General features: G+C 37.9%; 10 protein-coding genes across 10 annotated transcripts; 3 read left to right on the top strand and 7 right to left on the bottom strand.

Annotated features, from left to right (window-relative positions):
* Window positions 1–217: 217 nt before the first annotated feature.
* On the top strand, window positions 218–2,908 carry C9374_012955 (uncharacterized protein; the record flags this gene model as incomplete). Its single annotated transcript, XM_044688778.1, has 1 exon — window positions 218–2,908. One exon carries the CDS (start codon window positions 218–220, stop codon window positions 2,906–2,908), a length of 2,691 nt encoding a protein of 896 aa, XP_044542186.1.
* Window positions 2,909–3,701: 793 nt separating this feature from the next.
* Window positions 3,702–7,722, bottom strand: C9374_012954 (uncharacterized protein; the record flags this gene model as incomplete). The annotated part of the gene is made up of 2 exons (XM_044688777.1): window positions 3,702–7,367; window positions 7,504–7,722. 2 exons carry the CDS (start codon window positions 7,720–7,722, stop codon window positions 3,702–3,704), a joined length of 3,885 nt encoding a protein of 1,294 aa, XP_044542185.1.
* Window positions 7,723–8,465: 743 nt separating this feature from the next.
* Window positions 8,466–10,067, bottom strand: C9374_012953 (uncharacterized protein; the record flags this gene model as incomplete). Its single annotated transcript, XM_044688776.1, has 1 exon — window positions 8,466–10,067. One exon carries the CDS (start codon window positions 10,065–10,067, stop codon window positions 8,466–8,468), a length of 1,602 nt encoding a protein of 533 aa, XP_044542184.1.
* A 201-nt stretch (window positions 10,068–10,268) lies between these two features.
* C9374_012952 (uncharacterized protein) lies at window positions 10,269–10,652 on the top strand (the record flags this gene model as incomplete). Its single annotated transcript, XM_044688775.1, has 1 exon — window positions 10,269–10,652. One exon carries the CDS (start codon window positions 10,269–10,271, stop codon window positions 10,650–10,652), a length of 384 nt encoding a protein of 127 aa, XP_044542183.1.
* Window positions 10,653–11,074: 422 nt separating this feature from the next.
* Window positions 11,075–12,423, bottom strand: C9374_012951 (uncharacterized protein; the record flags this gene model as incomplete). The annotated part of the gene is made up of 2 exons (XM_044688774.1): window positions 11,075–11,940; window positions 12,039–12,423. The coding sequence occupies 2 exons, from the start codon at window positions 12,421–12,423 to the stop codon at window positions 11,075–11,077; spliced, it is 1,251 nt and encodes a 416-aa protein (XP_044542182.1).
* A 298-nt stretch (window positions 12,424–12,721) lies between these two features.
* On the bottom strand, window positions 12,722–17,254 carry C9374_012950 (uncharacterized protein; the record flags this gene model as incomplete). Its single annotated transcript, XM_044688773.1, has 1 exon — window positions 12,722–17,254. The coding sequence occupies one exon, from the start codon at window positions 17,252–17,254 to the stop codon at window positions 12,722–12,724; it is 4,533 nt and encodes a 1,510-aa protein (XP_044542181.1).
* Window positions 17,255–17,500: 246 nt separating this feature from the next.
* C9374_012949 (uncharacterized protein) lies at window positions 17,501–21,154 on the bottom strand (the record flags this gene model as incomplete). Its single annotated transcript, XM_044688772.1, has 3 exons — window positions 17,501–19,745; window positions 19,835–20,144; window positions 20,227–21,154. 3 exons carry the CDS (start codon window positions 21,152–21,154, stop codon window positions 17,501–17,503), a joined length of 3,483 nt encoding a protein of 1,160 aa, XP_044542180.1.
* A 243-nt stretch (window positions 21,155–21,397) lies between these two features.
* On the bottom strand, window positions 21,398–23,422 carry C9374_012948 (uncharacterized protein; the record flags this gene model as incomplete). Its single annotated transcript, XM_044688771.1, has 1 exon — window positions 21,398–23,422. The coding sequence occupies one exon, from the start codon at window positions 23,420–23,422 to the stop codon at window positions 21,398–21,400; it is 2,025 nt and encodes a 674-aa protein (XP_044542179.1).
* A 322-nt stretch (window positions 23,423–23,744) lies between these two features.
* Window positions 23,745–24,308, bottom strand: C9374_012947 (uncharacterized protein; the record flags this gene model as incomplete). Its single annotated transcript, XM_044688769.1, has 1 exon — window positions 23,745–24,308. One exon carries the CDS (start codon window positions 24,306–24,308, stop codon window positions 23,745–23,747), a length of 564 nt encoding a protein of 187 aa, XP_044542178.1.
* A 170-nt stretch (window positions 24,309–24,478) lies between these two features.
* Window positions 24,479–26,190, top strand: C9374_012946 (uncharacterized protein; the record flags this gene model as incomplete). The annotated part of the gene is made up of 3 exons (XM_044688768.1): window positions 24,479–24,525; window positions 24,726–24,797; window positions 24,852–26,190. 3 exons carry the CDS (start codon window positions 24,479–24,481, stop codon window positions 26,188–26,190), a joined length of 1,458 nt encoding a protein of 485 aa, XP_044542177.1.
* Window positions 26,191–26,299: the final 109 nt, after the last annotated feature.

Here is a 26,299-nt window from a genome sequence, read left to right as displayed (position 1 = left end):
AAACTATTATTTTCAACAGCTAGGCTTTAAAGTTTTTTCAAAGTGCTATTATTCAATCAACACTGTGATGATGATGATTAAAAAATTATTCAACGACAATTCATTCATACACCAACAATGTTCTTCCGATAACGTTGGCGATAACCCAAATCGATTGAATGTGAACACAATAATAATAAAATTTTTTTTTGTTTCCAAAAAATTTTTCATCATCATCATGCTCAAGGCCCGCATGAAGGAAAAGCAACAACAGCTTGCTTCATCATCCTCCTCTTCTGCAACCACTCCAACGACTACACCTCCCAATATTTCCTCAACCACTTCTTCAAGTACCTCTCCAAATACGAATACTCCTTCTAACCTATCCTCGGTCGTTGGTACATCCACTGTTACTCAGCCCAATTTTGGCTTGGCTGCCATGATGATGACTCATGATGATGGCCAGAATTCCTCTATGGCCATACCAGCGAGTAATAGTTTGAAAAGATCTCATCACGAGCTCGAGGAAGATGAGGACGATGAAGAGGATTTCCACCAAGAGAGTTCAAGCAAACAACAACAACAACCACAGCCTCTTCATAGCTTGAATGAGGACGAGGATGAATCCTCCTCATCCACGGGTACCAACGAAGCAGCAGCAGCTGCCTCCTCCACTACCACAATTGCCCAGAACCAAGATCTTGCAGTTGCAACTATGGCTACGTCTTCTTCAACTCTTTCGACTCCTTCTGCTGCTACTGGCTCATCTTCTTCAGCAACCAGTGCTTCGTACAATGGAAGGCCACTGGCTCCTCCTTCCAAAGTTCTTCTCTTCTCCAATCTCCCAGTGAATTGTCAGAAATCTGAAGTGTTAGAATTTGATCTCTTTCCAAACGAATGCAAATTCCAAAAGGTCTTTCTCTTCAAGCAACCTGCATCCACTGCAAACAGAAACAACACCAAGAAGAGAAAGCGTGAGGGATATTTGGCCTTTGTCGAATTTGAGAGCATTGAGAAGGCACAATTATATTTGAGCAAGTTTGATGAACAAAAGATCAAGATTCGAGGTAAAACCGTCTATCTTAAATACTCTGAGAAACAACACTTGGAGGGAGGTTCGAACGCCAGTGAGGAGGATTTAACAGTCACCACAACTCGCAAAAACGTTGTCAACACCAACAATGCAACCATCCTTCATATTACTTTCACTCATTGTGATGAGTATCGCTATCCAATGAATGTCCACACTCTTTATAATTTATTCAACAAGTTTGGAACCATTGAGAAGATTAACATTTTCATCAAGAACGAGCTTACACAGGCGCTTATTCAATTTAGTCAACCCAACGAAGCTACAGAGGCTTTAAGAGAAATGGAGAGTGTTTTTGTGTATCCTGATTTGAAATTGTATCGCATGAACATTCAATTCAGCAAAAAGTATCGTGACGAGTTGGTCATTAAGGACAACAATGATAGAAACCGAGATTACACCCAACAATCTGGCACCACTCCCAGTGGCAGCACTTCAAGCAAACAACACGATCGCTACAATGCTCCTTCAAACCAATCCTTCTATGCACCACCACACGAGCAACAGCAGCACGATTCCTCCTCCTATCATCACTACTCGGAATCCAAAGGCACCTCTTCCTACCATCACGGTGGTGGTGGCGGATACAGCTCAATGCCTTACAGCTCCTCTGGAGGCTATTACCAACCCATGATGCCAGGTACCAATGGATCTTCATCTGGGCCTCTCGGAATGATGCTTCCTCCATACGGATCATCTTCGACTGATTATTTAGCTCCTTCTTCAGGCTCTTCTTCGTCGTCATATCCAGGTTTACCATCACACCCTACTGCACATCACGGAATTCCTCAACCACATCATGGCATTCCTCAGCAATTCCCTCCTTCTTTACTTCCAATGACACCACCTCCATCTTTGATGCCACCTCCAACTGGTACTTGTGTATTGATTGTTAAAAATCTTCCTTCCTCATGCACATGTGACCACTTGTTCGTGCTATTCGGACTCTACGGAGACGTCATTAAGGTCAGCATTAGCTTGTCAAAGAAAGATCACAAGACTCCGTTCATGGCCTTTGTCCAATTCAAATTCCCTCATGAGGTTGCGAACGCGTTACGTTTTCTTGGTGCACCTTACTTCCCACCTTATAATTCCTTCAACTCGGGTATGGCTCCTTCCGCTCAAGGTTGCACTCTTTTTGGCAAACCGTTACACATTGAACCATCTCTTCGCATTTTTGATATTGTCCCACCAAGATCATCCAAATCCAAGGAAACTGATGGATCTAAAGATGTCATTTTCAAGTCCTATGAAAACTCACCTCTTCATCGTTTCACTCCAAGACAAGGCACTCACGAGAGCTTTCGTGCCAATTACAAAAAAGTCATGAATATTTGTCCTCCTTCAAATGTTCTTCATATTAGCAACGTTTCTGGAACCACTACTGAGGACAAGATTAGAAGAGAGATTGATAAGCTATTTACCGAGTCCTCCTCTTCAAGCGACAAGAAGACTAAATCTCGCATTGTTGATTTCAAATTTATTGACTACAAGAAGACTCAAACATCTGATCACAAATTGAAGGAAAAGAAATCAGCGATTGTTGAGATGGACTCTACTGATGCTGCAACCACTGTTCTCGTTGAGTTACACGACATTTCTATTGACTCACATCATTTGAATATCAAATTTAGCAATCGAAATGGCTATTCAGACGTAGGCACTAGTAGTGCTGCTGCTGGTAGTCATGCATCCTATTACAATTATCCACCACCACATCATGATGACTATCGAAGAGGTGACAGACGAGGCTATCGAAGAAGCGGCGGCAGTAAGGATGATAAAATACCTCAGTCGTCCAATTCTTCTGAGAGTGTGAACACCCATCAAGACAACTAGGTTGTTACTCAACATCATGACAGTTCGTTCACAATTCCTTCTACAATAATTATTTCATCCTCCACGCTCAATCCACGTCACATTCCTCATTACGCTTGAAAAGTAGAAGCATTATCATCATCAACATGATCACAACCCTCATAATCAAAACAAGAACTCTCATCATTCTTCATAAATTTACTACTACTTCTTTCAAATTGAAACCTTACTTACTCTCAATCTTCATCAACACATCGCTTTCAAAATAATTTATAGATGCTTTAAAATCATTTCCATTGAAAATGATAACGAGGCAGCAAATATATCTTTCAACCTACCGTACAGCATTGCCGATTGAACGCTTTTGAAAAGAATTATTGAATTAAGGTAAGTGAATATGTTAGTGTTTGTTTTTCATTGGTGATGTATTTTGGGCCAAACTACCATTAATTCATTACCTTTTTGTTGTGGATGATTAATAAAATCCGAATTTGATCAACCACCAATACTTGGCAACACCATTCGATCGCATTTCCTAAAAGCCTGATTTTGATCGGCTGAAATGTTCGTTGTGTGAAAAATCAATGTCCACCGTTTCTAAACAAATCTTTGATTCAATCAGTCCAAGAGAAAATGCAACCACCTCGTTTTCAATGTTGTATTTCCTACAAGAACTCATGGAACTATCCAAGGTAGATGGAATTGGTTTCGTCAGTAAGGGCGTAAACATTTATTGTAGTTCCAGAATTGACATTTTGGGCCTGATGTAATTTTCGAAACAGGTGAAATAACACCTTACATATTCATGAAATTCTTATCTATCTTCTTGAGTGGCATCTTCAGACCATTTCAACATGTTCAAAAATTGAGAACTAAACTTTTCATAATCTTTCTCATTCAACACTTCAAAATGCAACACAGTGTTACAAGCATGAGAAGCAAACTTGTCAGATTCTTTCAACACAATCTTCTTTGGAAGTCCCATCAATGGAATGCTTGACAATGAAGTCATCCAAATCAATAATTGTCTCAATTCACTCACATTGAGGATTAGAATCACTTGTGTGAAATTGTTTCGAATTTTTGGAGAGAGTTGTGAGAAGTCCATTTCATTCAATAACATGGAAGCATCAATATAAGATTGACCATTCAATAATAATTTCAATTCCATCACTGTCAATTTGCTTTCCATGAACCAATCCTTATTTTGAGTGAGTAAAGATTTGACTTGTTGTTGTGAAGAATTTGAAACCACATTCCTCAACTGTTGAATCGAATACCATTGAAATCCTTTTGAAATTAGTTTCAATTTTCTTCTTTGAATGGGTGAGAAGAGAGTTTTTCTCAATAAATGAATAATATATTCATCAACATGTTCCATATTCACTGCCATTTCTTTCTTGTCAATACTTTGAGAATTTGGAGAGTAAAACAAGTCATTGCTGAATGATTCTTCAATGAATTGCAAGTCCTCATTGGAAGTATATCTTTTCATTTCTAAAATGTTTTCACAATATTGAGAATCATATTGAGAAACAAAATGTTTCCAATAAGAGATTTGATCTTTCAATGGTTTCTTGAGTTGACAAGTGACAATCATCAATTCTCTTTCTCTATGAATTTCATCAATAGTCACATCATTGGAAATACTCGCATCATAAATCAAATATTTGAGAATGAAATCATTGATTGGTAAATACAAGGATCTTTCATCACATTCCAACAAGACCTTCTTCAATAAAAATCCAAAAACAACCAACATTTGTTCTTCTTCTTCCGAAATATTCTCTTCACTTGAAGACAAGATGTAATTCTCAACACTCTGTGTTTCTGAACGTGTAAATAACTTTTCATTCTTCAAACATTCAGGGAAATATTTTGTAAATAATTCATTGGTTAAGGCGCCTTGATCAATTCCACTTTCCATTCCCGTTTCATCATTTTCATATTGAACTTGAAACGAAGTGTAGAGCTTTAAATATTGGTCAAATGTTGTAGGATTGTGTTGTGAATTGAAAAATATAGAATAGAGTTTGGAAGAGATTTGCTCCAACAATCGAGTTCGATTAATGGTCAATCGAGTCAAATTTTTTCCAACCTGATTTTTCATAATCTTTCTCAATTCATTCAATGTGTGAATCCATTGTTGAATTCGAGATTCTGGAGTGCTGAGTTGAATTCCTTGATGTTCCAACATTTCAGTCAATCCTTTTGTGAAATAATTTTCTTTCAACAATTCCATGGCAGAAGGTCTTTGATGAGGTTCGTCACAATTGAAAATTAGATTTAACATTTCCATCAGTAATTTTCCATGTTCATCATCTTCCTCAGGAGTTGGTAAATGAACCTTATTTTCACCACTGTATTGAATAATGGAGTCACGAGGATCATATCTTTGCTTTTTGTTTTCTAAATAATACCAACATTCTAACATGGTCACACCCAATGACCAAATGTCAGATTTTTCATTTGGAGCTGAATGACGAACTTCAGGAGCCATATAATTCTCAGTACCAATTCCAATAGATTTGTTGGTGAGGAGAGCATGAAGTTTCTTGCTACTACCAAAATCAGCAATGACAGCATTTCCATTCTTGTCAACCAAAATGTTGTCACTTTTCAAATCACGATGAATAATATCTTTCGAGTGCATGTAATAAATGGTTTCAACAATACTTCTCATGAGTCTTCTCATTGTTTCTCTACGTTCATGTGGTTGATGACTTTTCAGAGTCATGATATAATTTCTCAAATTTCCATTCGGGTAATAAGGCATTTCAATGTAAACATGAGGCATTCCAGGTTCTACAAACACACCATTCACCTTCACAATTCGATCACATTTTCCAAGTCTAATGATATTTGTAAGTTCATTAATGATTAAATGATAAGTCGATTCACCAAATGCAATTTCCTTAAGAACCACATGTTGATTGTCCTTCTTCATCAAATATGCATTAGAGAGACCATTATGTAATGACTCGATTTGGTGGTAATGTTTAAAAGACGCTCCATGGAGAAGGATATTCTTTGAAGATGCCCATTTTTGGAATTTTTGAGATGGAGTAGCTGCTCTTTGGACATTGAATTTTCTTTGAGAAGCGCTTAATATCTTGTCAAGCTCCACAATTACTTCAGGATATTGCTGAACGTGGCTCATTAATAGAGTTTTGAGCTCTGAAAACTTGTTGTTGAGAGTATTGAGGTTGGATCTTAATTTGTCTTGTTTTTCTTCGAGATGTGACCATTGATGTTCAGTCAAATCATCACTATATTGCAAATCCAAAGTAATCTTTGCTATTTCTGATTCACTCTTTCCAATGGTAAGTTTTAATTCTTTAAGCTGTTGATAGAGATTTTCGATTTCTTTCTTCTCCTTAATTAGGTTTTGTAAATATATAGATTTATATGACAACTGTCTCATGGATAAACTCAACATCTTGTCCTCGTCTGTCGTTTCATTCTTGGATGCATTATATGCCGCGATTAATTTCTTTTTCGTTGCTAGAATGGTCATCTTGTTTAACACACGATTATACTTCTCATATTCTTTGGACAATTCATCTCTGAGATTGTTTCTCTTTTGAACAAGTTCATTCACAGAATTGTAGTCAACTGTAGGTTCAGACTGAGAAATGACCAAACATTGCTGATCATTGAGAACCAATCTAGACAAGGATTGTTCACATTCGTTCAACTTTTGTTCAATTTTTTCAATGCTTCTTTTGACTTGAATATCTTCAGGAATGTGACTGTTTGAAATTGAATCATTCTTAATTTCATTCATGAGACGTTGAATAAAAGAATCAATATCTGATCCTTGTTGCTGTTGCTGCAATTGATTCTTCTCATGAACGACTTGATTGAGATTACTTTGCAATTTTTTCATTTCAACTTCAAATGTCTTCATTTGCTGTTGTTTCTCGTCAACAACTCTTTTCAAATCTGTCTCATTTTGAGAAATTTGTTTAAGCAAGGTGTTGATGGTTTGCTCGTGTTCAGAAATCATGTGGTTCCATTGGTCTCTCTGTTGTGTATGTTCGGATTGCATCTTTGAGAGTTTCATTTCAAGAGATTTCACTTGTTCTTCGAGTTTCTTGTTTCGTTCTTTCCATTCATTAAGATTGTCACTTGTTCTGGGTGCACTTGAAGTGGAAGGATTGTTGGAACGAATTTCATTGCTTGTTTGGAACATCTGAAGAAATGATAAGGATGGTGATCTCATGGTATTGTTGTTATTGCTGATCATAGTTGTGGAAGAATGGTTTGAATTGGAGACGGTTTGACGAGCTTGTGTTTGGAGTTGTTGTAAATTAATGTCATTTCTTTGTGCACGATGTTGAGTATCTTCATCAATTTGAATATCATTGTGGGCAAGAAGAAGTTTCACCATTTCCAAATGTCCATTATAACATGCAATGAATAATGGAGTCTTTTGAAATGAATGAATTTTGAAAATAAGTTCAATAATACTTACTTCCTATTTCATGAGTTGAAATAATTATAACATTTGAATTTCATTCAATTCAACAAACAATAATCAATACTTACACCCTATATTTACAAACATTATCATTCATTCTCAAATATCAAACACAATTTCATTAAAAACTTACTCTAGTATTCAAATTAAAATCAATTCCATCCACATTCAACAACAATTTCACAATTTCCAAATCTCCTTTCCAACATGCATCGCATAACATTGTACAATCATCTTTCTTTTCATTAATAATCGGACGCAAATCCATTCCTCGCAATTCATTCAAATCACCATCTTTGATGGCTTTAAAAGCACGATCAATCATTTCACTTCTTTGTTGCCTGTTTGACATGTTGCACTGTGAGGATGAATGATTTTCAATGAGACAATTTTTTTTTTTGATGATTGTTGGCGTGATTGTCATTTCTAATTTGTCAATTCAATTTCCATTCTTGTTCCGTCCATTCCCTCCTTCTTAATTTACAGTCTTACATAAATCTATCAACTCAAGACGCATGTTGCTTAACATATAGTAAAAAAAGGAGAGAGAAGATGGTTAATATTTAAAGTTCTAAATGATTTGATCACCCTCAATCCATAATCCTCTCATTCCAAGGTACACAGTTCGAGATTACTTAGAAGGTTTATTCCATAAAGTTCAACTCTCAGTGTGTTTCAATAAGGGAGCATCACGGTACTTGAGAAGACCCAAAAACTCATCAAACAAACCATAATGAATTATCACACAACATCCGGCTCTTATTGAAAGAATCTGACAAGTTTGCTTCTCATGCTACTTGTATCACTGTGTTGCATTTTGAAGCGTTGGATGAGATAGACCTATAAATGGAATGCTTGACAATGATGTCATTTAAATCAATAATCGTTAACTGACTCACATTGAGAGTTTGAATCACTTGAATTTTTGGAGAGTTGTGAGAAGTCCATGTCATTCATAATATGGAAGCATCCGTATAAGATTGACCATTCAATAATAATTTCAATCTATAATAATCACTGTAAATTTGCTTTCCGTGATGTATTGGTATAGTTGACGCTCCGTAGTACTTGAATTTCTTTGTTGCAGAATGATGCTTATTGGGCAACAAATTCATTGCCATCTACACGGGTCACAAACGGCAACTGACACTTGTCCACTAAAAACACTCTTCCCGTCACGTGATGAGGAAAGTAATAGGGACTCTTGTTCACATTTTTCAAATATTGAGAGTCATATCTGTTCAAATTCATAGATTTTGCAATATCTGCCATACTGCACACTGGTTTTTTCAATAATTGTCTAATTCGAATGACATGCGAAAGAAATTGACTTTCACACGTAGTTGCCACAAAATAATCTGCCTCCATAGCCATCCACATGGCCATCACTGAATTATGAAATTGATGATTTCTTGTGAGTGGCATTAAATCGCTTTGTGTATAAGTGAAAATATTTTCATCTGCTAAATCGCTTAATCGAAGAGATTCCACATTCTTATTTTCAAATCCGCTTCCAATAAGTAAAACATTCATTCCTTGTAGTAATTTGTGGTCATTTCCCAAATGTTTCTTTTCATAATGATTGGAGTTTCCTTTTTGGTGAACTTGTCGTCGAGTAAAGCGAGAAGGACTATTCGAAACTACAGAATTCAATTTCAGATCGTTTTTCAGAAAATGAAAGAAATCAGGTTGTGATGTCGAGAGAATATGTTGTGTTCTTTGACACCCTTGGTAACTGTCAGACTCTTGTTTTGGAAATTGGTTGTGAATCACCATGAAGGGTCTTCCAACCGAATCAAAAAAATTCACTCTCCATAAAAACTCATTCATCACTCGTCGAATATATTGATTAGGTTCAAATAAGTCAAAAAGATGTAAATACAGAGAAATTTCATCATCACTTGTTGGAAGCCAACGTCCCCAAACAAACCCCAAATTTAAAATGTCATTGTGTGTGAAAAAATTCGTCTTTTCATGGAGAGCAATTTTGAAAATTGCATCCACTGCTTCCGCCAATGGTTTTTCATCCCACGTTCGATTGTAAACTGAAAACATGGGTTTTGAAATTTTTAAATGTTTCAAATTCGTTTGTGTGGAATCTATTAAGGTCAAACCAAAACGTTCCAGACCGAGTGTTTGAATGCGTTCAATATTAAAAAATTCTGAAAGAGGTGAAAAGGTATTACAATATTTACAGAGACCGGGAGCTCCATTTGAACATACATTCGAGAGAATCATTTTTTTCGCTCCCAATTTTCTAGAAAGGGCCATACAAGTGATAATTTCAAAAAGTTGATTTGTCAATCCACAAATAACTCCAAAATTAGGTCCAATACTGCATGAGGTGATTCGATTTGAAAAATATTTTTCATGTTGTGGATTGGGTGCAAGTAATGGTTCAAAATTTGTTTTCGGATCATGTTCTGGAAAAATCCATGATTTCAATTGGTTTCTTTTTTTGGAAATTATTGTAGAGTCGTCATGATGATAAGAATCTTGTTCCGAGTAGATAGTTTGTGAACAAAGAGAGGCTAATCGGTTCTTGGATGGTTCAAACTTTGAATGATCGGAAGTTGATGATTTTCTTGATGATGATGAAAGAAAGAATAATCGGAGAACGAGAAGAGTGGAGAGAACCATGAAAATGAGAGCACCAAGTTTGAAGAACTGGCGACGAGTGATGATACTTGACTGCATTTTTTTTCAACGAATGATTTCAAGATTAGAATTAAAGTATTTCTTTTCATTTTCAAAAAACCTTTAGAACCGAACCTTTCCCTTACATTTATTTCATAAGCGAGGTTCCTTAATTCTTTTCTTTATTAAATTTTCTGAGAAAAACTCATGAACAAAACAAACGACTAAAGTCAAAACAATTTCCAAAAAAAAAACACAAAAATGCCATCAAACTTCTCTCACGACCAATACAAGAATTTAAACAAGCAAATCACACCACCCACTCCAACCTTTGAAAAGTTGCAACATACTCCTGCATCATCAACATCATCGGGTAATGCTCCATCATCCAATCCAAAATATAATTTACCCAATGCCAACAAAACCAGCTCCGGATTCAAGAAGGTGAGTCCATCCTCCATCTTTAGAGGAATTGGAAACATTCCGTTTGAGGCTGCTTCGTTTGAGAGAAAGAGGGGAGCTGGAATTGTTGCTCTCGTATTGGGAACGCTGATTGTTGGTACTTATGGATATACCATCTACAGTATGAAACAAGAGAATTTCTCGGATGTGGTAATTCCTGATACTTTAAAGCAAAAGGAATAATGATCATCATGATGGAACTATTTTACTACTACAACAAGAACATCCTGATATCATCATTATTAGGTGATATATGGATGAGGATTAATATTTACTGGAGCAATCATTTTGATTGGATTTGATTTTATAATTTTACTTCTTCATCATCAAGCCTTTCGTTTGAATATTGGATGTTTGGATTTTACGTATTCATGATTGTAGTAGTAGTAATTCAATTTCATTGGATCACATTCTCCATTTCCGATTTCTCAAATTGTTTTTCTTCAACAACCACCATCATTACCCACACACCTCGAGGTGACACACTCACACCAATTCCCTTCAATATCACATGTATATTGGGTTCATCACTCTTATAAACAACTACTTTTAAAGATTGATTTACTTTTATTGTTCTGTAGACTATTTCAGGGAGCCAACAATTGTTACTCAACAATCTCAACCTTACATCCACCAATTTCATTCAAAAAATCAGCTCCAAACGCCAACGATGGTGTCAAACATCCTGAATGTTTCTTCAATCCAGTCTTGGTTAAAATCTTCAATGTAATCAATAAGGCACTATCTGCTGTAAACAAGTAACCAGCTCGAGTCTGTGCTCTTCCACACACTTTGTAATTCTTATTTGTAGAATCTTGAAAGGTCAATTCGCCATAAATTTGAATTCTCGAGTCAGGACTTTCTTCAGGTCCTTTTGGCATGAGCCAATCAATGAGTTTAAAGATCAATGGAACGACGAATGGTAAATTGAAGAATAAAAAGAATAAAAAGTTGACCAACCAAATATTCATAATTTTGGCCACTGTTGCAGCATTCTTGGATGATGAAAAATAAACTCTCACATTTGGAACTCCAGTGCTCACATATGCCGTGGCTATATCTCCCCAAGGAACACTCATACAGGTCACTTGCTTGATTTCAGAATTTTCAAATCCTTCTTTTCCATTTTTGTAAAATGGGAATTCCTTTACGACGCGAGGCACTGGTTTAATGACACCTTGAACTCGTTCTGGAAATCCCCATTGACCACTTCTCAACATGTTGACAGCACTTTTTGTGGTACCACGAGAAGTTTGTGCGCCATTGCTGGTATTGATGGCAAGTTCGAGTTGAGCATTGGGATTGGTGGCTTTTTCTTTACCAAATTTAGAAGTGAAAGCTTCTTCGAGAGTTTTGGCAAGACAATCAGTGGGAACGACATCAAAACCAACACCTGGCATGAGAATAATGTCTTTTTCACAGGCTTGTTTTTTGACAGTTTCATTTTCGAGAATGCTTTGGAATACAGGGACTTGTCAAGTGTCAATTGTTAAACATGTGAAATCAATCATTGATTAAATGTGACAAATTCGAAAAAATTAAATAAAATATTCCCCACAAAACACCTACATTCTCCAGTAATATCCAAATAATGAGCTCCACATCTCAAACAACTGTCAACAATTGCCTTCGAAGTTGAAACAAAAGGTCCTGCAACCAACAAGACCAAATCGACCTTTCTCACTTGTTCATCAATCACTTCCGAATCTTGATCCAATGAAAATACTTGATATTCGACTTCAGATTTTTCAATTTTTTGACGTTTTAACATGTCTTCTAATTGTTCTCGATTCCGACCTGCAAGTACAACTTTTTTTAAAAGTCCATACTCTCGTACGAGTTTGACAATTAATTCACCAGTGTAGCCATAGCATCCATAAATCATGAAACGTTGAGAGGGAACGAGTTTTGAAACGAGAGAGTGAATGGTTTGATCAAAGTTTGAAGTGGACATTTTTTTTTGTTGTGTGAAGCTTGGTGAGGTCGGAATTCGGAGTGAATTTCTTATTTTGAGAGTTGAGGGAAAATTCAAAGAAAATTCCCGTCGGAAGGACAAGCAAAAGGAAACTGTGCGTACGTGCATTTGAGGGTTTGAGCACTACTCATGAAATACTCTCTCAATATTGAGGAATCCTTAAAGAGAGTGTGACGATATCAAACCTTATTGCTTTACAATATCTTTATTGAAAAAAAGATGTCATGAGTGAATCGAGTCAGAAATAAAAATTCAAATTTAAATTCACACACACATATTATCGCTCCTTTGATTTCTTATTGGGTGGATTCAATGAAGAAGAGGATGAATGACTGATGATTCGTTTCACGCCTGATGACGACGAGGTAGAGGCTGAGGAGGAAATGGATGTATTGCTTTGGCTTGATGACATGCTAGCTGTGGGCGAATTGGATGCAACAATATATCCTGGAACTTGAGATGAGGACGAGCTAGCATTATTGACAGAGGCAATCAGTCGTGTCAAATAATTGTCAATGTCTTGAATTCGTTTAACTTTGCGTTTCTGACTATCATTGGGTGTTGCAATTTTCTTAATTAGCAAACCATAGGGAGAGCCTGTCTTGATGGTCTCAAATTTCAAATATTTGGCATTGTCGGCCACAGCTTGCTTCACTTGTTCTGAGATGTGATTTCTGTATTTTTCAGCGTGTCTGAGCTCGATTTGTCGTTGCGTCTTGTCCTTTAAAAACAATTGTGCAGGTTGACAATACGCACAATGGCATGACATGTCAACATTGAAAGACCAATCTTGTCCACTGCTTGCTGATGCTTGAGACAAGTGCACTTTGACAATATTGGAGCAATTTAAAAGGATCGAATTGAATGCAATGTGTTGAAATGCTGCTTGTCCAAACTTTTGTTCAATATATCGAATGAGCGTGAGCAATACTTCATAATCGGTTCCAGCTTTGACAATAATAGTTGAAGTAATTCCAGTAATGTCATCCAACAATTTGTTTGTCCAAAAAAATACAAGAACTTGCTGGCACAAGGTGATATCAAGAGTTTGCATTGTATAAAAAGAATTAATAACGTGGTGTTTGCATTCCTTGAAAATAAAAGATGCCTCCTTATGATATTCAGAGTTGTTTTCTAAGAAATTTGTTTGTAGCTTTCTCATCATGTTCAAATATAGTGTAATGGAGTTGACACTTCTTAAAACGTTCTGCACTCGTGAAATTGAGGATTCCAAACCAATCATGTGAATTATTGTAACGAAAGTGTCCAGTGAAGCTTCTAGAGCTAGAGGAGTCACAGACTGGATCATGTTGTTGAAAATAGTATCACAAATTGGTCTCTCGTTTTGTTGCAGACATGTCCTGAATATGGATGTAATAATTCCCGTGGGTTTATCCGAGAATGTATAAATGTCCGTCCGTTTTACCAACAACTTTTTGAATGCAGGAGTAATTGGTAGTTCCAACGAGTTTAGCGTATTCAGCAGTATTCCAATGGCTTTAAGTGACATGTACTGAGATGAGGTATTGATACTGAGAGACTCAATGATCTTGGTAATAAATTCTTGAGAGAGTTGTGAATTATTAAATTTTTGTACCATTTCTATGGATGCTTGCAATCTTTGGCAAAGATTATTTGCGTTGGCACAGGTCGATCGAACCACACTCGTTAAAAACTCTTGCTTCAAATCATCAATCGAAAATTGTGACAAGATGACATTCCATGTATTGAGACTAATGTTGGCTGCAGCACTGGTAATGAACAATTTCAGCAAATTGGTGTCTTTCAAGTCAATGAGAATGGGTACGAGTTCACTAATATTACTTTTGAACATGGCTGAATCTTTTTGTGAAAGAGCAAGTCGAATGCAGGCATCTCTTCGTGTCGGGTCGCTTCGATATTGATTGTAGAGGCTCAAAAATCCCTGATAACAACTTGTAGGATCCGTATATGCCCAAAACATGTAGTCAATCTTTTTAGGAATGATGATTAAGCAAGTACAGCGGCATTTCAATTCTACGGGACCACTACCGAGTTGATTCCTCTCAGTGAATGGCATGTCTGTCACAGCATCGTAGGGAAAAATACTTGAGACATCTAAATTTAAGCTAAATTTTTGAAATCGAGTATCATTATTGGGTCCTAACAGCGAAAATGCTCGATATGAAATGTTTTGTGTCTCATCGCTCCTTGTTGAACGTGATACTACTGCTTTCTTCTCGAATACTGCAAGGAATAAGTGCAACTGTGGATGATTGGCATTGAAGTTATTGAAAAAATTGAAAATTAGTGCATCGTCATCTTTGAGAGACTCGAAATTAAAGGATGATTGAGGATAGACATTTGCGAGTGGGAAAACGGCCATGGGTGGCTCCTGCTCTGACCATTCATCCACAAGTCTTTTTAAATCGTGGCTGATTTGTGAGCCATGGTCGAATTTGGGTATTCGTCCTTCTCCCCCTGTGAAAATAATCTTGTAGACGAGACACAAACGATAGCCGCTTTGAATTGAGCATTCTTCTCGATCACACTCATCATACAGTGATATATACGAAGGTAAATAACTTGAAGAGTCTGAGAAATCGTATTGGACCTCCTTTTCGTGATATCGAACGATTACTGCTCCACCACTATACACTGACGGTAATTGAACGATGAGTTTTGCAAATGCTGGATTTTCCTCTTTAACTTGTTCACGAGTGGATTGTTTCTTTCCTCTGTGAAAATCAACACTTCCATCTTGGTACAGTACCAAGTATTCCAGTTCGTGTGAGATTTTCTTTTTTGAACTCACACCTAATCCACGTCGAGCAGAATCATCGACCACATCTGCAATCATTTTGTCCCAGTGTGGATTCGTCAGTTTGAATAGATTCGGAGTAATGTACCAAATCTTCTTCTGGTCTTGTGTTCTGAGCGGTGGCAAAGCTCGAGCGGATAAGCTCAACTTAATGAGCTCATCTGCTTGTTCCTTAGTAGCGATTGGTAATGAAACATGTTTAAATAAGGTTGGATGATCATTGGTGTACGACTCTGTTTCTTGCGATGCCATTGGGTGTGGTTGATTCCGTAATGACGAGGATATTGGGTCACTGCTTGGTGTCAGTATGGGAATTTGCAATCCTGGCAATCCAACTCGACAAAACAATTGCCCTCCACTCGAAAAACTTCCCGTGCACAAATCAGAGCATATTCGCTTCATCATGGTTGCCAGTCGTCGTATGCTGATAGTGGGATGATAGTTTTCGTCGTCGTCAGACATGATATCACCTTCATCCAAGTCATCTTCTTCGTCTTCTTCATGACTCTCGTCAGAATGATCAAAACCTTCAGTGCTTGTATCGTCAGAGGATATTGAGATAATGTCAATGGTTTTGGATGGCTCTTGCGTGACATGAGCATCTTGATGAGGAGGTAGTATGATGTTTACAAGTGGAGTTTCTTGATCGTTAGATGGAGGTAAGGTTGGAGCAATGGTAATCTCGTGAGTAGTTGTTGAAGGAGTGTGTAATGGAGCTGCGTTGAGGGTTTGGAAGAACTCTTCATCCTGTGAAGAAGAAGTTGAAGGAGGCAATCGGTCTTGTTCTTCAGGAATTAATTGTGGGTGTGAAGGAATGGATGGAGGTTGTTCTTGTTGCTGCTGCTGCTGATTCTTGTCAACGCTTATCGTTTCGTTCATCGTTGACAAAATGGGAAGTGAGTTTGATGTAGGCTCATCTAAACCAATGTCTTCATTAAGTGTTGTGTCAGCATCTTGCTGCTGTGCAGTAGTTGAATCAGTTCGATGAGGTGAAGGAGGTATTGAATCCAATAAAGATTCATCATCATTTAGGTCAATTTCCTCTTCCATCTCGCGTTGCAAATCCGATTGAAAATCCAAGGATGGAGTTGATCTTAATTTTGCTTCGGTTTCATTTTTGGTATTTTCTACGAGAGATGTCGATGATTCAGCTTGCGATTCGTTTAAATCTACATCCTCATCCACCATTTCCTCTTTAACTCTGATTGTCGCTTTGAGTTGTTGTGAAGCGTTCTCAGAATATTCAGAATCGAAATTGATTTCCTCTTCATCCTCTATTGTGATTGGCTCGTCAAAATTAATATCTTCATCGAGCATGATGCTTTCGGAAAAGGTTTGTGATGGTTGTTGTGTTAAGCTGCTGCCGTGTTGTTGTTGTTGAGCATTTGTTATTCTTGTTTCCCGATCGGATCGAGGTGAAAAAGTCGTATCCAATAACGGAGAAGGAGCGATTGTTTCTATCATTTCTTCCACTTCTCCCAAGTCTACTTCTTCGTCGTCAAGAGTTGCTGCAACAAAATTATGTTGGTCCATGTGGCTTACACTGATCATGGTGTTTGAATGCAGCGGACTAGTAGCCTCTTCGTTTAAATCTACATCTTCTTGTGTTTCTGTTTTGATCGGATGCGTTATTCCATGTTGTTGAGCATTACTGGATTTTGCAGAATTATTTTGAATATGATTGTTATTTGGTAATTCATCATCGTCAATGATAGAAACTTCTTCGTCTAAATTTATGTCTCCACTATCATCAACAACGATACTACTACTAGCATCGTCATCGGAAAGTGTCGGTGATGATGAACGTGCATGAATAGTTTCATTCTCATCAAAATTAATTTCTTCTTCAATACCCGATGCTGATGGTTGTGTTTGGTCTTGTACAGTTGCAAGATTCACTTTTTCATGGCTATGATTATTATTTACAAAAACATCTTCGTGAGCAGTTATAAAGTTTTCCGATAAATTTACATCTTCATCAACAGGTTTTGTTTCATCATTGTTGGACATTTTTTAAAGTTCAAAAATACAAGATTCTTAATGGAATTGTAAATCATGTGAATTGGATTGTAAATGCGTTCTGCAACAAGCTCAAGTTGATAGAAGAAGATTAACAACAAGCATAAAAAATGGGAACAATCCTCTGCGAAAATCACACCTTCTACTTTTAAGAAAAAGAAACCAATCATCATGTAAAATTACTTAATTTATTGACTTCACACAACTGTATTGAATTTTCACACAGTATGCCATGATTTATTCCTTCTTTCTTGAACCCAATGCACTATTCAATTCTCCGACCAACATGATGGAATTTGGTGTATTTCCTCCATAGACTCGTTTCTTCTTTCCAGGTGACAGTACACCCTGTCCTTCATAAATCGATTTCTCTATGGAGCTTAAAATTGATTTTGTTCGCTCTCTATTGTGAGACGCTTTGAGTGAATTCACAACGGGTAAGACGCTATTGTCACTTCCGATGATGACACTACTAATTGGAGACTCCATTTGTGTTTCCCGACTTTGTACATTCATTTGAGCCAAGCTGTCTGAAATTGATCCACTACTGCTGCCACTCGTAGCGATTGATTTCTTGCTGTTACTTTGTTCCAATTTCTTTTTCTTTTCTTGCTCCTTTTTGATATTCTCCATTGATTTGAAAAGATCTTTAAAGAAACTTGAAAATTGAAGAATTACTTCAGAAGGGTTCTTTTTCACGCTGGAAGGATCTTCTCCAAGGTACTCGGCGAGTTCTTGAAGCGTTTGTCCCATTGAAAAGTAACTTTCCTTAATTTTCACAAATTCACCTCTTGCTTCTTCATAGAATGGTTCAAACACGTCTTTGAATCGATCCTCCTTGGGTGTATTCTCGTCGCTTGAGACTTTAGCAATCTCTTGTGATAATTTGTTAATGCTCTTTTCCAAGGTTTCAATTTTTTCAGAGAGGCTAGACATGTCTACACGAGAAGCAGACTCAATCCTTTGCATTTCATCTTTTACGGCGAGAATTTCTGGATGCTTGTCTAGTACCATTTTGGCAACCATATCCAGAGCAGTCACATTCTTCTCGTTTCCTCGAGTTTCTTTAAGCTTGGACAGAGAGGCAATCTTGAATCCATGCATGGCCTTCTTGCTCAAATAGTTATTCACTGCTAATATCAAGACAAAGATATCTTGGATTTGTTGTGATTTCATAATTATTTGGCATGTCGAATGGATGAGACTCATGTCAGGAGAGACAGAGGCCTTTGTTTCAGGAAATTTCAGCTTGAAAATCCAGCACTGTAATCTACTTTGAAGACGTGGCACCTTAATGAGCTCTCTCAAATATCTATCAGCTGCATTTAAGGAATTATCGTCGCCTTCATAGTCCTTGAGTCGCTGAATTTCATCCTCGGTCGGTGCATTGGTCAGTAATTTGGACAACATTTCCTCTGAAAAATCACTGGACACTTCCAACAACTTGCATACCAATTCTGAAGCAGGAATTTTCAAATATTTGATGAATATGGATACATTTTGAAGGCGAGGTCCTTCCAGAATGCTAATAGTTTCCTCTTTCTTTTTGCTCAACAAATCATTACTTGATGAAGATACAAGTGTGACCGGCTTGGACTGATTCGAAAACATTTCTTCCAACTCTTTTTCAGGTAGCTCTATTTCAAACAATTTGGCATGGAGGTTATTTTTCACCCACAATGATTTCTGCAGCTTGGCATCTTCCAATTTGGAGAGACGAAGGTCCTTGGTTGGTACGGCTGCTCTTTTCAAAGGCAGTTCTGGCAAGATTTTTACAGTAGGAGGAGTCATTTGTGAAACAAATGGAGGGCTGTTCAGACTAGTTGGTGGTGGTGGTGGCATGACTCCAATGGAAGGTAATGGTGGTGGTGGCACTGATCCAACGGTCAACGGTGGAGGTGGTACATTACTTGTAGTTGCTGATGTTATCTTTACAGAAAGAGGTGGCGGTGGAATATTTACTAAGGGAGGTGGTGGAATCAATGAAGAATCATTTCCACAAGTGCTAATGATTGGAGGTGGCGGTGGAGGAATGGTTGTTGAGAATGACAAAGCACATGAAACAGGAGGTGGTGGTGGAGGTGGAATCGATGAAAAGTTGCTCATATGCGAAGAGCTTGTTGAAGGTGGTGGTGGCGGTGGAATTGAAGCATTCCCTCCACTTGATACAGACAAGGATGAAGGAGGTGATGGGGGTGGTGGAGGAATTGTTTGAGATACCTCTACTTTTTGAGGATTCATCGTCATTGTGGTTGGCTGCAAAGATGTCACATCCAATGTGGTATTGACTGATTTTTCGGCAGTCGTAATGCATGGCTTTTGCTGAGCTGCTAATTGTTTGAGTTTCTCTTTCAATGAGGACACTTCCTTGCTCTGACTATCCAATTGTTGCTGCAAAATGGTGGCTCGATCAATTAATATCCTCAATGAGGTCTCTCCTTTCACAATGGATTTACACTCACGAATCCATTCCGTATTTTCTCTGTGTGACAAATATTGGAATGATGCAGCATGTCATTATGGACCAAGCAATTGAACAAACTCCATGGCATTACAAAAACAACCACTTACTCTTTACACTTTCCAATCATACTCTCCACAATTATTCTCAAATCATCAGAAATTCCACTGGAACGACTAGTAGTAGAGTCATTCTCCAAGCTCTCTATCACGCATCTCAACTCATCGAAAATATCATCCTCTTCAAAATCTCCTTCCATGATGGCGTTGAATATTTCCACTTGATTTTTCAACTTGTAACTGTCATCGAGAATTTTCGAATCTAGCGCTGTGAATGACTGGAAATCCTTCTCAATATTTCTCACCTCGCTCAATATTCCTACACTCACGAATTGCTGTTTCACATTTCTTCGTTCTTGAACTAGTTGAAAGTATTGAATTTTACAAGTTTCCAACCATGAATTTTCAAGCGAGTTGATAGTAACAACTTGACACACACTTACCTGGACTTTGTCTCATCAAAATATTAATGAAAGCCAAAATGATATATTTGGTTTTAAAGCTTGAGGAACTTCTCAAATGATGAACCAAAGTGAAAAATCTCTCCTCACGAGCTACCTCTGAAAATATTTGAACACATTCCATAATGTTTTGAAAGTATTGACCCTCCCTATACAAACACAAACTCGAGAGCAAAAAGTAAATGGAATTTCGAGCTTCCTCACTCTCGACATGTAAACCCATCGTAATTTCCAAAATACTATTCGGATAATGAACAAATCGTTCAAGACCCTCATTATTCTTACATAATTGAGTAATATTAAGAATGAGTAGAACAATGATATCAAATTGCAACATGGCATGATCGATCGTGTGCAAAGAATTCTTACTGCTTGGATCAAACGGTAAACGAGTTTGTCCATAGATTTTCATGAGAATTTCTAGACCCTCTCTCTGAATGAAGCCTTCCTCAATTTCGGCATGAGTAGCAACCATGACTTTCAAATGTTGCAATGATTTTGTCAAGCCTTGCATGGAATTGGGTTGCTTGATATGTTCCACCACATCATTCAATTGAGAGAGTAAATTTTGTTCCGATGATGAAGAGGATGAACTATTTCGCATTTTCAACAATTCAAGCTTCTTCTTTTTCGGGAGTAGCATGAGTTTTTCAATGGCTTGAGATTGATTGGTGTTACCATAGGTTTTCTCGAGAAATTGTCTAAATTCTTCATCAAAGTTTTCTGGATAGGTTTCTTCATCGGTGGATGTTGTGGTAACTGTGGTGGATGAGGATGACAAATCTTGTGGGGCATGATTACTCCCTTCATCAGTTGCCACAATGATCTCACTCGGGCGCCTGCTGGATGATGATTTTTGATGTGCTGCATCACTTTCTCTTCGTTTAAAGATGTTGCTTAATTTACGCATGATTTTTTTTTGTTTTATTAAGATGGAGCGCTAAATTCGATTAAGGTTGTTTCTTTTTTTGAAAATATCGTTGATGATTATTGAGAACCTCGGACCAATCAAATTCATGAACCCAAGTGACAAAGTTTGCGAAACATTATGTTTCAGTTTTGGGCGTAGGGAGTATATATTTTGAAGTGGCAACAGTTTTACTGTTGTTGTTCGCTCAGGTGAATGTAATTATTAGATTTAATGTATGTGGCCTTACTTTGCTAGGGCTGGACTTTTCATACTCGATAACAATTGTGCTGCATTCAATAGTCCACTATCATCTTGTGACGGCTGGGAATTAACTTTGAGTAAGGATGGAATTGGAGATGGTGCTTCGATTAAGGAGGCCGATGAAGACACGTTTATCATTGGCTCACATGTGGAAGTATCACCTGTTGATGTTCGAATCATGACGGATCGATGTTCCATGAGCTTTTGGCTGTCTACTGTTTCTTGTTCAATGATACCAGGGAGACATTTATCCGATTTGGGAGAACGAGCCACGACCTCTGATATTTGAGCTCCCTTGGACTCAACGGGAGAATCGTCCATGAAAATAATTGTAGTATTGACACTATCAGAAATGTGTGTGAGGGAAGTTTCATGAATCTGTGATGACATGTTGAGATCTTCTTTTGTCGCTACTACTGGGTTGTAACGAACAACTTCGATAAGAGGAGATGGTGTTAACAGAGCTGGTGACCTACTAAGGCGTGAAATTCCCTTACTTTCCTCAGTGCACACTTTTGAGGATGTTGTTGCTGGTTGAGGCATGTTTGTTTGGCTATTGTCATCTCCACAACACAAGCTTGGAGTTCCATCACCTGAAATTTGCGCCTCTTCCATGTACGCACCAGTTTGAGAGTCGCTGACAATGAAGGCCTCATCCAAATTGGCTGACACCTTTTCTCTTTGCACACTCTTGTTCGAAAGGGTGAAGGACTTGTTCAAATCTGAAATATTTTCCAACATGTTGGGAGAAAATGACATGCACGAAGCAACAGAGGAAGCGATAGACATTTCAGAAATGGCGTCCTTTTCAACTGATGCCATATACTTTCCACTTGCTTTGGAAGAAGAGGTTGTCGTTGTGGTCTTTTTCTTTCTCTTTGTGCTGCTTCGGTCAGGAAGTTGAATTTGTGCAATGGAACAACTATTGCTACTGCTGTGCTTTTTGACAATTTCCTTTAACTTTTGCTTGAAAACTTCAATTCTCCTCCTTTCCAATTCGAAATTGTCATTGTAAGGGCTTGTAGGAGAAAGGATAGTGTCATGTTGTAAAGTCTCTTTGTGATCTTCAGCTTGTGAACGAGAGTGCTGTTGTCGATGGAGTTGTAACGTGGGGGACGTTCGTGTCACTCTCTTTGTATCATGTTGTTGTACGTACATATTGTCACACTGTACTGAGGTGTCCACTAATTTTCTTTTCTTTTCTATGGAATTGCTCGACAAAGTTTTGTTAGGGGTATGGTCATCATGTTGTTGCTGTTGTACATCACGATGATAAGTCATAGACGTTGGGTGTTGAAATCTCTCTGTGACTGTAGCATGTTCCTCTGCATGATCTAAAAGTTGCTTTTGTTGGTGATATTGAGCCAACCTTAATTCAAGAGTATTCTCGAAAAAATTGAAAATGGCACTCTTCCTTGGAACCAACTTGACATGGCTTGCCACGACCAAGTATTTGATCGAAGATTGGTTGCTTTGAGCTTGCTCTTGCGGAGCGTTGACATAGACCTTCGATTTGGGAATGTACAATACTTGGCCTGGAGCAAGTTGCGAACGATGAATCACTTTGGAACTGCTGTTCTTGTGAAGATCTTTCTTTCGAGATGACCATCCCTTCCCAATACTTGTCTCATCTTGCAAATTACAAATAATAAGCACTGCCTGCTCCTCTTGGGTATTTTCCACAAGAAGCTCTCTTCGGAGCAACTGGTTGTGTTTTGGTTGTGCCCCTTCAGAGTATTCAGCAAATGACAAGGCTGATGTTGAAGAAAGGCTAATGTCGTTTTCGTGGTCACCACTACTGTCATGATGAGACTTGCCATCGTTTCTCTTTTGATGATGCAAACGAGTGGATGACGATGGTAGTGCTTTCTCGTTTGAAAACAAGAGATGAGAAAGATCATCCTCTTGCACAGCTGCGAAAGGCTCTTTCTCAATTTCAACCTCACCTGTGATCATCCAATACAAGGAGGGACAGAAACAAGCACTTCCTTTGAATAGAGTTGACATGAACGTGGTATATAGGTTTTGGAGTACTAGCAGTAGCAAAAGTTGTAGAAGCAGGTCGATAAACAAGCCTTGTGAGGATAAGGTTAAAATTTTACAGAGGTTTGCCAAAGAACTCAATCGGTGTGGGTTGTTTTTTTTGTGTTTGTTTTTTGGCTGTAATGATGTTGGTGGTACAATTATTCCTATTTTGTACATGTCTGACAAGTGAGTGCGCAAGGCTTGTTGTCAGCAAACTAGATGACACCACGTTCAATATTTAAATAAATATATTTACAATCATGATGGTATTATTTGTATTTGATTTCCGAAAATTACTTTCTGATTAATCTTCGGATGGTACAGTTTCCTTCAAATATTCCTTCAATCGGACACGAATTTCCGATTGATCATCACCCAACAAGGGACATTTCTTGTATTCACATTCAACTCGCATCAAGACCATTTCCAAGGCTCCTCGTATGACTCCACAAATAATATTCGAGTAGTACAATCGTTTTTGTTTGATAGTCTCTGGTAATTCTACAAAATCGTTCAGTGGATTCTCATCAAACACAATACTATACTCGGTTTGATCCTTGCTCCAATTTGTAACATTTGCATTAATTCCCAAGAACATTTTGAAAGCAACTTTGGCAATGGACTCTGCTGTATCTTTAAATTCACGACAAGCACCCGAGCTCAAACCGCTTTTTGACATGAACTCATCAATCAAACGCATACCCATCTTGTATCCCATCTTTTCCAATTGGGTATTAATTGCTGCAACGTCCTCATAGTCTTTCAACATTTGAGTTACGAGAGAGCCATACGTCATGGCTAACAATTCCGAATTGATTTTCTCAATCTTGTTGAATGTGGTTTCACCTATCTTTGCTAGTTTGCTCATTTTTTTTTTGTAAAGACGGGTTGGCTTGTGAAGTGTGTAAACAGCCTTCTTGGTTTGTTTCAATCTTTGAGGGTAGATCCACTTCTCTCAAGAGGAATTCTTCGTCCAGAGATGATTCCACAATAAACGATTTGTCATCAGAAAGGGGTGGTTTTAATTGAACAAAAAAAATGTCGAAACGAACAAACGAGCATCAACTCACCTCCGAAAATTTCAGGTAAGCAATCATGATTCTCGGTCTTGTGTTATTTAAATTGTAATTCATTTGGTGTAATGTGTATTTAATAATATTATTCGGTCGGAATATATCGTATAAAATTGAATACATCCACTTGTCATCATTGCAAAAACAATGAATATTTGTTACATTTAAATCAAATGTTTTTGGCACACCGTCGCTTCAAACAATAACCATAGAGACCAAGATGATGAGGAAACAGAAGCTGGACACTTTGAAAAGGCTTCCGAAGAAGAATTGAAAGAACGAAAGTAAGTATTATCTTGTAAGACACTATTTATTAATTCAAACATTTTAATTCTTAGACCCATAAAGGCCAAGAGAAAGCAAGGTACCGCTGCTACTTCTGGTGCTCCAACAACAACCTTCAATTTTGCTGTTCCTCCAGCAACAACAACACCAGCCACCGCTACTTTTACGGAAACAAAACAACAACCTGTTTGGAGCTTCCCAATTCCATCTCAACAACAACCACCATCAAAGCCATCTACATTTACTTTCCAGACCACTCCAACACCACAAGATGCCAAGGATCTTCGTATTAAAGAATTGGAAAAAAGAGTGAAGGAATTGGAGAGTGAAACTGAGAAGCTAAAGAAACAATTACAAGAGAAGAAGAGTGCTGGAGCTCCATCAGAGGCAACAACATCATCGAGCAGTGGCGGATTTGCCTTCTCTTTCGATCAATCCGCAACAAAGCCATTTGCATTTTCATTCCCACAACCTTCCAGTAATGGAACTGCAAATACTACTACTGCCACCACTGAGCCAACTCCAACTTCTGCTACAGCAACACCCGCAGCCAGTCATACTGCTACCACAGCAACACCAACAACAGCAGAGTTGCAAAAAACTCCAACACCAACAACAGTGGAAGAGAAAAAGACAACAGCACCCACCGAAGAGAAAAAGCAAGTGGCTCCCGAAGAAAAGAAACCATTTAATTTCAATTTCTCCAGTGGAACTCCTTCTGCGAATGCTAGTGAACCTCAAAAATTCTCATTTGGAGGCTTTTCAACATTTTCAAATCCATTCAGTGGAGCAGGTTCGAATCTAGGAGAAAGTCAATTTAAATTTGAAATTAGCAACAAGCCACCATCGTGGACCAATACTGATTACAAACCAAAAGTATCTGGTGCTAATGAAGAAGATGAGGAAGGTGGAGAAGCAGCAGATTACGAACCAAACCTTCCAGCCATGAGTCACAAGATTATTGACCTTCCACCAGTTGAGTTAAAATCCGGAGAAGAGAATGAAAAATTATTGGGCGAATATAAGGCTGCCAAATTGTATCGAAGCGTGACAGTGGATGGCAAGTCCACTTGGCAACAACGAGGTGTTGGTACATTGAAGATTAATTTGAACAAGAATGATGAGAAGGATGCTCGTTTAGTCATTAGAGCTGACTCTGTTCTCAAACTCATCTTGAACGCTAAGGTTTTCAAAGGAATGAAATTCTCTCCATTCCAAGAACAATCCATCATTTTCTCTGTCCACAAGAGTCAACTTTGTGAACAGTTGACACCAGAAGAGTTATCCAAAGAGCCAGAATTTATTCCTCACCTTATTCGTTTCGACCAAAAGAATGAGCGAGCTGATTTTAAGACAAAGGTTGAAAGTATTGTTGCAAAATTGGAAAAGTAGAGCATGTGACTCTAAATGCTGCGTACAATAAATTCTCCAAGTTACATTCTGTGTGTGAAAACAAAAATATTCACACAGTGAGATAGAGAGATCATCATTCCTCTCTCCA

The sequence above is a fragment of the Naegleria lovaniensis genome (assembly GCF_003324165.1).
Source record: "Naegleria lovaniensis strain ATCC 30569 chromosome Unknown tig062, whole genome shotgun sequence".
Classification (NCBI taxonomy): Eukaryota; Heterolobosea; class Eutetramitea; order Acrasida; family Naegleriidae; genus Naegleria; species Naegleria lovaniensis.
This window is presented reverse-complemented; position numbering and strand designations above follow the sequence as displayed.